Below are 14,964 nucleotides of genomic sequence, written 5' to 3'. Positions count from 1 at the left end.
GAGATGACAGTGACACAGAAAGATGGCAGTGACACGGAGACAGAGTGACACAGAGAGATGGAGTGACACAGAGATGGAGTGACACAAAGACAGCAGTGACAGAGAGATAGAGTGACACAGAAAAACGGAGTGACACAGAGATGGCAGTGACACTGAGACAGCAGTGACACAGAGATGGAGTGACAGAGAGACAGCAGTCACGCAGATGTGGCAGGCATGGGGTAACACTGTCATCACCCACACTGTCTAAGTCAGCAACCGCCATTCTTCAGAAATATGCGATAATCACCCTTCTCTGTGTACTTTTCCTACAATTGAGAGATTTCTATTCTGAAGTGCTTTCCTGTAAAAAAAAAACAGTCCCTGTTGTTATGGCCCTGCACCTCCCAAACCAGTTTCCAGGTCTCGCTCTACTGAGTAGTATCTTGGATGCCCTCCCCATGCCCTGCCCCACTAAGACCCCAGAGATACCTCACTGATGTTGGTGGAGAATTCAGTGTTCAGGAAAACAGGTATGTTATCATTTCTGTCTTGCACAATCACCTGCATCTCGGCTGTCTGCAGATGAGAAAGCCCAGGTGAGGTCAGAAAATATGACTTATGATGCCAGGATAGCTTCAGGGATGCTACACAAAATGCTGCTATCTAGAAGTATGATGTATGCCCCTTCCCTCCTCCATCCTCCCTCTCCATCCTTCATGGTTATGCATGCGTGTGTGTGTGTGTGTGTGTGTTGTATATTAGGTGCATGTGAAGTTGCAAGCATTCAGTTTTTAAAATCTGGAACGTGTTTGCTCCATAACAGGGCATGGTTTAACACTTTTTCTTCCCGTACTGTAATCCTTGATCAACCTGAGTACCCAATGAAGGGAATCAACTAAAGTACCCTGAAGGGTTCCCACGCCGTGAAACAGACGTGATATTCTGTGCAACCTTGTGAGTGCCAGCAGAAAGTCTTTGACCAGATGCAGCCCCTTGGCACTGAGCCAGAACCATGAGCCATAATAAATCTGCTCTCTTAACTGCCTTTATTTATTTAAACAGAGCCTCACCTATCCTAGGCTGGCCTGAAACACACCGTAGCCAAAGGTGGACTTGAACTATAGATCCTTGTGCCTTTAGCTCCCAACCACTGCGATTACAGGCTTTTGCCACCAAACCACCATGACTTTAACAGGAGGATGGAGGAGGAGGGCTGGGGGAGCCACTCAATGAAAGAAAGAAAAAATGGGGTGTATGCAGAGACTTGGAGACAACATTACGCCAGTCACTGAGCAGACACAGTAACTTTGAGACAACAGACACAGTCAAGACCACTCTGTTGCTCTTCTAGAGGACCACCGCTCAATTCTCAACACCCATGTGGTGACTAATGACTGATGCGGCTCCAGTTCCAGAGGACCCAGCGCTCTCTTCTGGCCTCTGTAGGCATCAGGCATGCCCACAGTGCAGGGGCATACATGCAGGCAAAGCATTCACACACATGAGGTAAAAGAGAATAATTTTTAAAATCAGTATTTATATTAGTACAAACCAACACTGTCATTTTATAAGCCAAATACTTAGTAGCTAATAAATATCAAACGCTGGGTTATGTTGTATGACAAGGTAGAACACATCCTTTTGAAAATAATCAACACTGAAGCACTATCAACTGGGGTACTCTCTGCTTGCCTGAAATAGACATGCGATCAGAGGTGGACGCTTGGCACCGTCTGCCCCACCCCTGACCACCCTCCCCTCTCTCTTTTCACTTACTCTGATGTTGAGACCATCACTTGCGGAGATGGTGATCTTGAAGAAAGGAACTGTCTGTAGCAGCAGGGAGAGAAGAAGCCCGGTTCAGTGAGGGATCCTAACCGTGCTCCCAGAACTCTGGCTCCAAGCGCCGCCCCTGCCTGTTCCCTCTCCCCAGGCTTTCCCTGTCCCACCATCCTCTACCTCAAAGTCCAAAGGGCTGGCAAGCTTCACTTCCCCAGTGCTTGAGTTGACGGAGAAGTAGGTGGCATTTGGGCCACTAATTCCATAGGTCAGTTGGTCATTATCACTGTCTGTAGCCACCAACCAGAAGGCCACAGCACCTACAGATGAACAGGGCTGACCCAGGTCCATGGCTACCTCTTTTAGGGTAATCTGATTCAGCTGCCCACAAGGCAGAGGATGCAGATGAGACTTGAGAGCTGGAATTCTGATCCCCGCCCCCCATCACCACCAATTCCCCCACCCCATCACCACCAAGAGCCTCTCTTCCTGCCTCTGTGCACTGTGCTTCAGTAAGACTAGAAATGGCTGTAGTGTTCTGTGGAAGACGCACTCTTAGCTGGAAGGTACATTGGCCATTTAATGGCTGGTTTTGTCTTTTGGGGGTTTTTTGTTGTTGTTGTTAAAACTGTGTTAAATGACCATCTCATGATAAGAGAGACCCTTTCTCTCTTGGATTAGAAAATGCTACGATGCAGGGAGATATGATTCTGGCTCGAAGGAATGCTTATCTGAGGTGTTCTGTCCTCAAGCTGATGAGCAAGAGTCCTGACTGAGGTCCTCTGTCCTACACAACCTCAGAATCAACCAATCTCAAATGGATTAGCAGAAAGATTTGGTATCCAGAGAGACTGGTTCCAGGACACTCCTGAGATGCTGAAATCAGTGGATACCCAGGACCGTCATGGAAAGTGGTGGGGCTTTTGCTGTAGAACCCAAGCCTGTCTTCCCTGATTTCAAATCCCCTCTAGATGACTGTAACACTGACTATGGTGGAAATAATTGATTTATGAAGTAAGGACAAGAATAAAAGTTACTACAACCCCTCCTCCCACCCCCACCCCCACCCCTGAGTATTTTAGCCCCTGGTAGCTGAACCTGCGCTGTTAAACCATACATGCAGAGGGCTGACTGTACATGTGATCATTCAGGGGCTGTTCCTTAGACATGGGCAGGAGGTATGTGAGAATCTCAGGATAAACGCTGGGCTCTGTCTCAGCATAAAGACCCTTACTCACCCACTGGTAAGTCCTCTGGCAGGGTCACTAATGTCATATTGCTCCCAAACGATGGTGGCGAGTTGACTTTCACTGTAGGGACACACAGAAGAGGACGTCTGGACACCCTGCACCTCACCACCAGCTGGTCCTTTGGATGCCTCCCCCTTACATCCAACCTTCAGCCCAGACCACCCAACTAAGCCAAGACTCTTCTATAGTCCTCCCAGGGCCTACCTAGTGTGGGTCATTTTGTCTGGGCATTCACTAGTGAGACCCAAGTCCCACAAGGTCTTGCTGGGGGTCCCCAGTTTAATACTGCTCTTGCAGGGGAAGGAAGCACTCACCAGATACCGTGAAGGCAGGAAGCAGTGCACAAAGCAGCCACAGCCAGGCCATCTTGAAGGGACCTAAAAGAAAGAGTGTCACGAAAAGGCAATTAGGCACAGCCCTCCCTCCTGACAAAGCCCACTTGCCTAGGTCTGGCCCCAAGCTATCTGTGTCCTTCATTCTGTAGCTCTGCCAGGGTGTCTACCACCCTCTGTGCATCTTCCACAGGGAAGTCAGAGAGTAGGAAGGATGCTTGAATTTACACTTAACCCCAGAAGTCAGCACCAACTGAGCATGGGGTGCTGTTCTAAGTGCCTTGAGTGTGTGGCTAAGGCCACACAGAAAACAGTGACAGGACTGGCTTGGAAAGCAGGTCTTTTGACTCCAGCATTCACACCCTCAACTGCTGCTCCACCTTCCCTGTCTCACACACAACCTCGGTACTATTCAGAATCAAGGGTCCAGAGGGCCAGGTGGATGGGGAAGAGAGGTAGGCAGGGGAGCGAAGCTTTATGGTCATATGCCGTGAAGCACAGCTCATGGTCTGTCACAACTCACGTGTGAGGCTCACCCCTTCATATCTTAGCTCTAGAAGTATCGCATCCAATTTGTGCCCCCTCCATTCCACTCTACTGTGCCATATTGGCCACCTTCCCCGTGCCCCATGGTTAATATCATTGGTTGCCTCAAGGACTCTCTCCAACTCAAGCCTCATCCTAGGGCTGGAGAGATGGCTCAGCAGTTAAGAGCACTGACTGCTCTTCCAGGGGTCCTGAGTTCAATTCCCAGCAACCACATGGTGGCTCACAACCACCTGTAATGGGATCTGATACCTCTTCCGGTGTGTCCGAAGACGCTACAGTGTACTCATCATATAAATAAAATAAATACATTTAAAAAAAAAAAAAGAAAGAAATCTCATCTCATCTCCTTGTCTCCTGCTTAAAGCCCTGTGACGGCTCCTAAACAGAGCTTTCCAAGACCCCCAGTGACCTCCCTCGTCGCTAACGTTCCCACATGCCACTCTGTCCTACCATCCCTTTTCAGCAAGATCTCTGCCCCCCCCCCTACTTTCCAAGCTGACCTCCAGGGCCACTTCCTGTCCACACAGCTCAGTGCTTTCCAGAAGGAACTGACTCCTCCTCCCCCATCCTTACTGAAACAGGCAAACGATACCAGGAACCCCAAGCTGCCTAAGGCTAACATGAGACACCTAGAGACTCAGTGGGGCGGTCTGTGCAGCCCAGAGTCTGTGGACAACCCCTCTGGCCCTGGATTCCCCGTGAGGAAGGCACCCTGGCCTCTACAGTGCAGTGCCAGCTCCCAGTGAGCATAGAGCAAAGGCTAATGGTTACTCCCATGGAAAGGAATGCATCTCTTGCCCCTTCGCTACTGGTATCCCCACTCCTGGTCCCTCTAGTCCCCAAACTCTGCCGTAGCTGGCTCCCTTGCACTCAAGGTCCCCTCAACAGTTAAGTCTGGCCACCACCCCTTTGTTGTCCACCAGCTCCGAAGCCCCAGCGTAAGCCTCCTGTTTTGATTCAGATCGATCTTGCCTCAGTACAGTGGTTTGAGTAAGAATGGCCCCCACAGACTCAGATACCTGAATGCTTAGTCACCAGGGAGTGGAGCTTTTTGAAAGGATTAGGAGGTGTGGCCTTGGAGGAGGGGTGTGGTCTTGTGGGAGGAAGTGTGTCATTGGTAGTGAGCTTTGTGGTTTCAAAAGCCCAAGCCGGGCCCAGTGTCTGCTGACTTTGGGTCAGAGTTCTACAGAACTCTCAGCTACTTCTCCAGAAGCAGCATGTCTCCCTCTGTGCCACCACGCTCCCCACCATGATGATGGACTAAGCCTCTGAAACTGTAAGCCAGCCCCAATTAAATGCTTCCTTTTACAAGATTTGTCACCGTCATGGTGTTTCTTCACAACCACAGAACACTAAATAAGACACTCAGTTTTCCCCAACCTGATAGAAGACACTGAGGGGACGGGGTTGGGGGAATGGGCATTTTAAATGCCTGCTGACAGGCTGGCAAGATGGTTCAGCAGGTAAGAGCACTGACTGCTCTTCCGGAGGTCCTGAGTTCAAATCCCAGCCACGACATGGTAGCTCACAACTACCCCATAATGAGATCTTCTGGTGCGTCTGAAGATGGCTACAGTGTACTTATTTGTGAATAATAATAAATAAATCTTATTTATTATTGGGCCAGAGCGAGTAGGGACTGAACAATCGGGGTTGACGGGAGAAAGCAGAGGTCCAAAAAAAAAAAAAGATTTCAATTCCCAACAACCACATGAAGGCTCACAACCATCTATATAGCTACAGCATACTCATAAACATAAAATAAATCTTTTAAAAAATAAATAGCCGGGCGTGGTGGCGCACACCTTTAATCCCAGCACTCAGGAGGCAGAGGCAGGGGGATCTCTGAGTTCACGGCCAGCCCGGTCTACAGAGTGAGTTCCAGGACAGCCAGGGCTACACAGAGAAACCCTGTCTGTAAAGCAATGAATCAATAAATAAATAAATAAATAAATAAATAAATAAATAAATGTCTGCTGACATGTCCTGAGTGCACATTGCATGATGAGAGTCCCAACTTACTGGCTGCCACCTACCACCTACCATCTGCCAGATATATTCCAACCCTGGCAATACACAGTGATCATGCGTCATAGCACACAAGTACTTTCATTGTTTAACATTCCTCTCTGTAAGAAATGCAAACTATATTTGCTGCCCCATCACCCTAGCTGGCCCGGAACTTCGCCTGTAGAGCAGACTGGCTGTGAACTTGTAGCAATCCTCCTGCCTCTGCCTCCTGAGTGCTGGCTGAACCAGGCGTGCTTATTGTGGCTTTTTTATTTCCTGTATTTTATGATGCTCTGTTTGGGGTGTGGCTGGCTGGAGAGTTAGTGGAGCTAATTCCAGAGACAGCAAACAAAGCCTCCAGACACACCTTTCTTGTATAAATGGAACAATTCAGAGCCAGAGTGCCAACCACCCTTCAGTGTCTCTCACTCCAAATCCCGGGGCAAATACTACACAGGTGGGTGATTACCACTGCCACCCACAGCACCCAGAGATTATCCGCACACCCAGTCCTGACTGATTACTCTCTAGCTTCCTGTCCACCTTTCTTCCCATGAAAGAAATTACAAGAAAGCCCTTCCCCCTGTTTTCTGGCCCACGGTGGCAGGCTCCTTCCTCTGGAAGTGGTGAGCTGCCACACTTGCTTCCAATGTTCCTGTGTCACCACTCAGTCATCTCTTTATTGAGCCAGTAACATCCTGTGCTGGCCAGTTTTATGTCAGCTTGACACAGGCTAAAGTCATCCGAGAGGAGGGAGCCTCAACTGAGAAACTGCTTCCGTAAGATTGGGCTCTGGGCAAGCCTTCAGGGCATCTTCTTAATTACTGATTAATGGGCAAGGGCCCAGCCGATTGTGGGCGGAGCCACCCCTGGGCTGGTGGTCCTGGGTTCTATAAGAATATAGGCTTATTTTATATAAGTGATTTCTTAGTTCTTATGAGGGAGCCATGAGGAGCAGACCAGGAAGCAGCAGCACCCCTCCAAGTCCCTGCCCTATTTGAGTTCCTGTCCTGACTTCTTTCAATGACGAACAGCGATGTGGAAGTGTCAGCCCAATAAACCCTTTCCTCCCCAATCTGATTTTGGTCATGGTGATTTATCACAACAGTGACCCCGACTGGGACACATCCCATAAGAACAATGAGGACATGAGACAGGAGTGGCCATGAGAACGTGACTCCAGAGATGCCCTCTGCCAAGGCTACAAGACTGGTGGCCTCCCCTTCTTGTCTTTTGAGCCAGGAACACGGGACTGTGCTGGAAAGGAGCCTGAGCTGCCCTTGGATAGGTTGTCCCAGACCAAGCCTCTGTAGAGCTCACGTGGAGTGAAGTGACTGGCCGGCCACTCAGAGCTCCTGTTGGTAGTCAACACTCAGTGGCCACAGGCGTGAGGAAACCATACTGAATGAAACCTATGCCTGGCGATGCATCTCCACGAAGAGCCCTGCCCAGACTCAAGCATCCTGGACAGGATGGAGGTGGATGGGGTTTTGTTGTTTGTGTATTTGTCTCTGGCTATGTAGACCAGGCTAGCCTCAAATTCAGATCTGCTTTCTTTTGACCAAGTGCTGGAATTGAAGGTTGATTTTTCTGGGGTTTGTTTGTTTGTTTGTTTGTTTGTTTGTTTTTTTTTTGGTTGTTGCTGTTTTCACCCAGGGACTTTCTGTGTAGCTCTGGCTGTTCTGGAACTCTCTAGGTGGTCCAGGGTGGACTCAGGCTCACAGAAATCCATCTGCCTCTATCTGCCAAGTTCTGGGATTAAAGATGTGTGTTATGATGCTTAGCTGGCTCGTGTGTGTGTGTGTGTGTGTGTGTGTGTGTGTGTTTAATGGCAGTCTTGCTATACTTCTAAACCTTCCAAGTGCTGGGATTAGAGGCTTGTAGTAGCATGTGGCTATTGTTCTTTGCCAGTAACCTTTGTGATGATGTCTCACAACCATGGATAACAAGGACAGGAAGGGGAGATCTCCAAGCAGGTGAAGGTCTGAGGGGTGAGGGGAGGCCTCTGTGAGGAACAGAAGAGCTTCGTGGGGACCCCCTATTAGAACGCCACTAGAAAAGCAGTAGGGATAGTGGAAGCATAGAAGCTGTTGTCTTGGTGTCTGTCACCTGATCAAGCCAGTGACACTTGAAACAGAGTACAGGTGGTAGGAGAGTGCACCCCAAGAAGAAGACTTAAATCCCAGCAAGGCCGAAAGCTGTAGACTTCCCTGAAAGCAGAGGCATGGGGTGGACCGAAAGAAGGGAGTCTTCGGAGAGAAGCAATTGGACTTCTAGGCTCCATTGCCCCAGCCCCATGGGCAAGCGTTGTCCCATCTTCTACCCCGAGAATGTGGGTTCACTTCCACAGAGTCTGAATCAGACAGAGCTGAATCTGGGGACACCACAGAGGAGAAAGAGCCATAGTAGCGTGGGGTGATGTGAAAGGCTGCACCCTTAACGATGACGGAATGACTTCTCTAGCAACAACCAGAACCTGACAGCTGAGAACACTGGGCAGTGGAGGAAGCGCACTTCAGCTCAGCAGCAGAGCGCACACCTACTTTGTATGAGGCGCTGGGTTTCATCTCCAGCACAGCAAACAAAATAATAACGTGAAAACTTAAACAACCCAACCCTCCTAAAGGGGAAAACAAATACTAGATTCTGAAATGCGCGTGGGAGGGTCTCCATCGGGTCACCTTGTAGTGTGACCAGTGCTATCCATAGCCCGGAGCCACCAATCAGAGTTAGCTAGATGCAGCCATGGTAGGAAAGTAGGCAAACAGAATAAACTGTTTCAAACTCAAGGTGACAAGAGTATACAGTGACCAACTCTGGAGAAACATTATAATCGCGGATACCCCCAGAGCAGAACAACAGGGTCCTATGAGCACCAACATCCAAGAGCAGAAATGTCTCAGAATGTGGGGGTTGCTACCACATTCAGTATGTGCACACTAGAGACTGCTGCTGTACAGGCCTGCTCCCACAGAGATTCAGCAGCACAGGGGCAGGGGCGTGTTGAGCCCCTGTGGCTGCCAAGCGGTGAGGTGCCCGCTCAGTCCACCACTAAATCCTATCCGAAGCCTCAAATACCATGAACCGAGCTGAGCAGTTCTTGCTATAGCTAATCTAAACTCCTACAGAATCGTGAGCATTAATAATAGATTGCTGTTTAAGCCGCTGTGCTCTGGAATGTTTTATGATACCGTATTGAGTAGTCAGGACACCTTCTGCAAAAGGCTGAAAACAAGGTATTTCCAGCCTAGGAGACTGTCCATACCCACTAAAGCTGTTGGTCACAGAGTCTTAGACTGAACCCGCATTTTTACCTCTTAGAAATCTTTTCTCAGGAAGCCAGTATAGGAGTAAGACCAAGACAGGAGACTGGCCGGGCGTGGTGGCTCACGCCTTTAATCCCAGCACTCGGGAGGCAGAGGCAGGCGGATTTCTGAGTTTGAGGCCAGCCTGGTCTACAAAGTGAGTGCCAGGGCTACACAGAGAAACCCTGTCTCAGAAAAAAAAAAAAAAAAAAAAAAAAAAGACAGGAGACTGTACTGACACAGAAGTGGGTAGGTAGTGGACCCTGAAGCCTAGGGTCCCCCACATCCTGTGGGAGGTTTGCATCTCTGGCAGAGTAAACGGATTGACTTTTGATAATAAGCAGAAAACTGAGTGAAGAAAACCAGTGATGGGCTGGAGAGATGGCTTAGCAGGTAAGAGCACTGACTGCTCTCTCAAAGGTCCTGAGTTTAATCCCAGCAATCACATGGTGGTTCACAACCATCTGGAATGGGATCTGATGCCCTCTTCTGGTGTGTCTGAAGACAGCGACAGTGTACTCATATATAGAATAAAGTAAAAATAAATAAATCTTTAGAAAGCCGGTGACGGCGGACATGGAAGTCAATCCCCAGGTGACTCTCAGTGAGCCTGTGTTCTCCTCTGCTCTGTTTTGCCCTGCTCTGCGGGTGGGGTAACACCGGCCCATGTGCCTGTAGCTCTCAGGGGCTCTGCACACTCCAACCCCTCCCTTTTGCGCACCTTCACCATGACTTTCTTTGCAATCTCCCTAGGGTCATTGCGGAGCCTGCTCTTTGCTGGGACTCCATCCCCCATGCTCTGAGATTGAATGTAGAGGTCATAGTATACCAACCAGGGAGGGGCGAGGCTTGCCACAAATGAAGTCAAGGTTTGCATTTGGGAAAACATTTCTGGATGGGGTTGGGGGTGAGTGAATGAGACTGGCGTCTAGGTGGAGCTGGGGGTGGAGGTGCCGCCAGGGTGATAGTGGGGAGGGGGGAGCAGAGTGCCGATGTATATGCTGATGTGTATGCTCATGTATATGCTGATGAATATGCTGATATGTATGCTGATGTATATGCTGATGAATATACTGATGCATATGCTGATGTATATACTGATGAATATGCTTGTATATGCTGATGTATATGCTGATGTGTATACTCATGTGTATGCTCATGTATATGCTGATGTATATGCTGATGTGTATGCTCATGTATATGCTGATTAATATGCTGGTGTATATGCTGATGTGTATGCTGATGTATATGCTGATATATATGCTGATGAATATACTGATACATATGCTGATGTATATGCTGATGTGTATGCTGATGTATATGCTGATGTACGTGTGGAAGGTCCTGGGGCTTCCTGAGCTGGCCCATGAGCACCTGGTATCTCCTCAGGACTCTAGCTTTGAGTCTAACTCCTTTATCTCCTTCTTTCGATTGTTTCCCTTCTATTGGATGTAAAGCAACAGCCACTGGCTGATCAGTCGCTGATGTGAGCACAATTCATCCTGCCACATCACAAAGTTCACCTCAGCCCATCTCCTGGGAAGGAAGTTTCTCCACCCAGCTCGCCCTGGGGAAGGGAGTTAATGATGAAGGGCAGCGCTGGGCTGGCCCTTTGCACCTGTTATCACGTTGTTAGCAACGAAGCTTGAAGGGAACCCGCCACCGCCAGTAACAGGACTCCAATCCAAAGGCAGGCAGCCTGACTTCTCTCCAGTTGGGTGTGGTGGTGTGTGCCTGTCATCCCAGTCATTTGGAAAGCAAGACAGGAAGGCTGAGAGTTCAAAGCTAGCCTGGGAACTTGGAAAGAATGTATCTCAAAATAATTTATTTTTGAGACCGGGTTTCTCTGTGTAGCCCTGGCTGTCCTGGAACTCACTTTATAAACCAGCCTGGCCTTGAACTCAGAGATCCACTGCCTCTGGCTCCCAAGTGATGGTATTAAAGATGTGTACTACCACCACCCAGCTAAAAATAAGCCTTTAAAGGCTTAGGGCTATATGTCAGTGGTAGAACACTGGCCTGGTGTATTCTGGGCCCTGGGTTCCATCCTCAGCACTGGACAAACCCAACCCTGTTCTTGCCTTCTCTCTTCCTCCTCCTCTTCCTTGTTCTTCCTCCCCTTCTTCTCATTCCTCCCCCTCCTCCCCTTCTTCCTCTCCCTCCTCTCCTCCCTCTCTCCCCCACTTCCCTCCCTCTCTCTCTCTCCCTTTCTTACACACACACACACACACACACACACACACTTCTCCCCAAGGTTACACAGAACCCCCAGTGAGGTGCAGCTGAGGGAAAAGAAAACCAACTGGAACCTTCATTCCCCATGGCCCCTTGGGGGTTCCACTCAAGCCCCCTTCTCTGTCCCCTCACACTTCCCCTCCTGTCCTCCTGGTATGCCTCAGATGGTAGTGCCCCACACCTGCACACTCACATGCCACCCCTGTGGAGTCACTATCTCCTGGAAAGGAGAGATGGCTTACACACTCCTTTTTGCCTATGGGGACCCTTACACCTCCAGGAAGCTGGGTCTTCTGTCCAGCTATCACGGGGTCATGCCTGACTCATACCTAGAACTCCTTTTGATCCTTCTTCCTATACTGTATGAGTTGACCCCGAGTTTCACAGTCTTGTCCCCTTTGTCACTGACTTTTCACAAACGTACTCACTGACCATAATGAGGCCAAAGTTCTGCACTTGGCAGCAGCAGTATCTCCCAGACTCCATCACTTAAGAAAAATGTGTTGTGAGATAGGAAAGTACCAGGTGACCCACCTTACCTCTATAGGCACAGGCACTCTCAAGACCAGGCCCGTGCAAGGCTCAGACTGGCTGTGGGCCACACTTCCCACTCTTGGCAAGACAAATCCTTAGGGGACCTGGGTCTCACCTTCCAAGATCCAAGAGTGGCTCCCTTTCCCTCTGTGGTATCCAGTCCACAGTCCACACACACACACACACACCCTCTGTTCTCTTTACCCTAGATTTGCATGTGTCTCTTCAGCCCCAAAGGCCCTCTTGTGTCCCTTGCCCATGTGCAAATTCTCTCTATCCTTCAAGACTCACAGCCAGAGCCTCTGAGCTCCAGTCAGGGAACATATGCTACAGGTCATATGGAAGAAGGGAGGGCATGTGCCCAGGCACTGGAGCTGGGCAAACGTCCCCTAAGTGCCCTTTTCTCCTATGGAGGACCACAAGTCAAACGTAGGCTCATGTGAGACACCACTGATGCCAGTCCCCAACCACTCTGCTTCTTTAAGTGATGGGAAGCTGGGCCTGGAGCCCAGCCAGTATCCCAGTGCTCAGCAGAGAGGAGGCCCTCTGGTTCTATACGAACCAGCTGAGCTGTATTGAGAGACCTGTAAAAGGAGAGAGAAACAAGGAGGGAGGGAGAAGAAGATAGGGATAGTGGAGAAAGATGAGAGAAAGAAAGAACAGATCTAGAACCTAGAAATCCCAGGTCCTTGCTCCCAAGCTCCCAGCCCACTGGTTTGGGGCTGAGCAGAAGGCTCTCTACCACAGAGAGCATGGTAGCTGCGAAGGACACACCCTGGAATGTGGAGATGGTCTGCTGTACTCTATCAATATGTTCAATTACTTTATGTCAGTTAAAAACAAAACTGCACAGCTATTCACCTATAAAGTGTCTGAGGAAAAGCCAGGAGCCTAGGGGCTCCAGATCACTCTATGGACCCCCAGACCCAGGTCACGCCCTGCCAGGCCCGACACAGCAAGGGGTTTCCTCCCTCTTGTCTCAGGGGACGCATTGGCCACAGTTCAACAAGACTCCAGGAAACCAAAGACTCTACAAGTCAGTCGACTGGATGTGAAGACCCCAGGACATCTTGGAAGGCTACAGAGGAAGGGAGCCCTCCCTCCCCTGCTAATGGCTCAGCCACCGGCGGGCTCGCTAACCTCACAGCCACCCCACCCTGCCTCAGCCTCCACAGCTCCCTGAGCCCTTCCTTTCACTTCTGCTTCCTTCCCACAGCTGCCTCACAGGAAGCAGCTACCTCACAGTTACTGTCCATTGCCCTAAGAAAACGGCAGATCAGATCAGAGGGACAGTCAACAACAAAGATAGAAGGTCAGTCACCAGCTGCAGGCAAGGCTAGACCCAGGTACCACTCTGCTGAGCCTAACAAAGGTCTCTCCTAATTCCACCAGCCCAGCCAAGTGATCCAGCTCCCCAAGATAAGGACCCAGGGACCTTTAAGTCTCCATACTCCAGGAATACCAGGCTTCCTGTAGCCAGAGATGGTGCCTGCCCTCCTGGCTGCTTCCTCTGAGAGACAGGTATGGATTAGGCCCCAAGTTAGGATTTTAGCATTTCACATACTGTTCGTCCAGCACTGGGTGAGCCTCCCTTGCCCTCAGCTTCGGTTTTCCTCTGAGGAATAAGGTGAAAAGAGGCTATGGCCTAGGCTGATCAGGGGAATGTCATTATTCTCTGATATGCTACCTGGGACCAGTCAACAAGTAAGTCCTGTCTGAAGATGCAAGCTGGCCTGGCTGAGTCTCTACCCTATGACCAGGACAAGGACTAAGTTAGGGTTGGGACCAGCATCATTAGTCCTCCCTGAGGTGACCTAGCGTTTGATCTCTGAGTCTGTGAGGGACAGCCTCCGTACCCTGTCATATCTGTTTCACGAGCCCTCCAGGGGCTACTAGTACTGTGCCCACTCCACAGATGCAAAGACTGAGGCCCAAAAGCAGTCAGCAGCTCCCTCAAAGTCTGCATGGAGCTGAATGAAGATCTGAGCCAGGCGGAGTGGAGCCAGCCTTTCCTCCTCGGGCTCAGGGCCAGATTCAGCCATCTTCCTCAATTTCTCTTTTAGGTAACAGATGAGGTAGTCAATTCACTTCTCAGGGACTTAGGAAGGCAAACAGGAGGTTGCCACTGCCTAGAGAGGAGATCTTACCCTACATTCTAGAAGAAACAGGCTTCACAGGTAGCTTTATCAATTCACGCCCTCCCCGTGAAAAGTAGCTAATGCCACAGCTAGCTCTTCCCTTGGTGTTCCCTCCATACTCCAGATGCCAGGAAACTGAGTCTGAAAGACCTCAAAGTTTGCCTCAATCCCAAGGACGCCCCCCCACCCGGGCTTACCCTCGGGCTAAGAGCCCCCCCAGAAGCAGCTGATCTGGACAGCCCCTGGAAGGGGCCCAGAGGCAGTGATGTGCACCAGTCACAGGTGGGCGCCGTCTGGGGCTGGCAGAACACAGCCGCAGACTTTGGCACCATCTCCACCTCTTCTGAGCAATCATTAACCATGCAGGACCACACCTCCTCAGAAGGCGCTGGCTGTGACCAGAGCAGGCAAAACCTTGGAGGAATAGGCAGGCCCAGTGACAGAGAAGGGGCTAGGCAAATGCCCAGCCCAGGGTCTCGCTGCAAGCAGGCGGTGGTGACAGTCAGAGGACATGTCAGGACCTTCTGTCATCTCCTGGCTCATCTTCAGTAGCGGGGACCTGTGAAGAAAGAGGTGTGGGGAGATCTCTTGAGATGAGGAGACTTGACAGCTATCAAGCCCTGAGCCCTCAGGTCAAGCCACGAGGCCGGCATGAAGGGGCACCCACCCTGCAGCTCCAACAAGGCTTTTTCAGCCCTGTATTTGCCCCCTCTAAGCAGGACATCAAAGGGCAGGGCCAACACTGGGCATAGTGGCATATGTCCTTAATCCCAGCACTCAGAAGACAGAGGCAGGTGGATCCCTGTGAGTACCAGGCCTGGCTGGTCTCTATAACAAGTTTTTTTTTTTT

General features: G+C 50.1%; 1 protein-coding gene across 1 annotated transcript in view; it reads right to left on the bottom strand.

Annotated features, from left to right (window-relative positions):
- The window catches only part of Cdhr2 (cadherin related family member 2), a 34,509-nt gene extending 20,080 nt beyond the window's left edge, over window positions 1–14,429 (bottom strand). Inside the window, exons 1-6 of the mRNA XM_021180083.2 lie at window positions 14,312–14,429; window positions 3,326–3,388; window positions 3,000–3,071; window positions 1,942–2,081; window positions 1,759–1,812; window positions 472–558 (exon numbers count right to left, since the gene is read on the bottom strand). Of these exons, the coding sequence (XP_021035742.1) occupies window positions 472–558; window positions 1,759–1,812; window positions 1,942–2,081; window positions 3,000–3,071; window positions 3,326–3,377 (405 nt within the window). The 5' untranslated portion in view covers window positions 3,378–3,388; window positions 14,312–14,429. The remainder of the gene's footprint in view (window positions 1–471; window positions 559–1,758; window positions 1,813–1,941; window positions 2,082–2,999; window positions 3,072–3,325; window positions 3,389–14,311) is intronic.
- Between the last annotated feature and the right edge of the window lie 535 nt (window positions 14,430–14,964).

This window comes from Mus caroli, chromosome 13 (genome assembly GCF_900094665.2).
Source record: "Mus caroli chromosome 13, CAROLI_EIJ_v1.1, whole genome shotgun sequence".
Taxonomy (NCBI): domain Eukaryota; kingdom Metazoa; phylum Chordata; class Mammalia; order Rodentia; family Muridae; genus Mus; species Mus caroli.
This window is presented reverse-complemented; position numbering and strand designations above follow the sequence as displayed.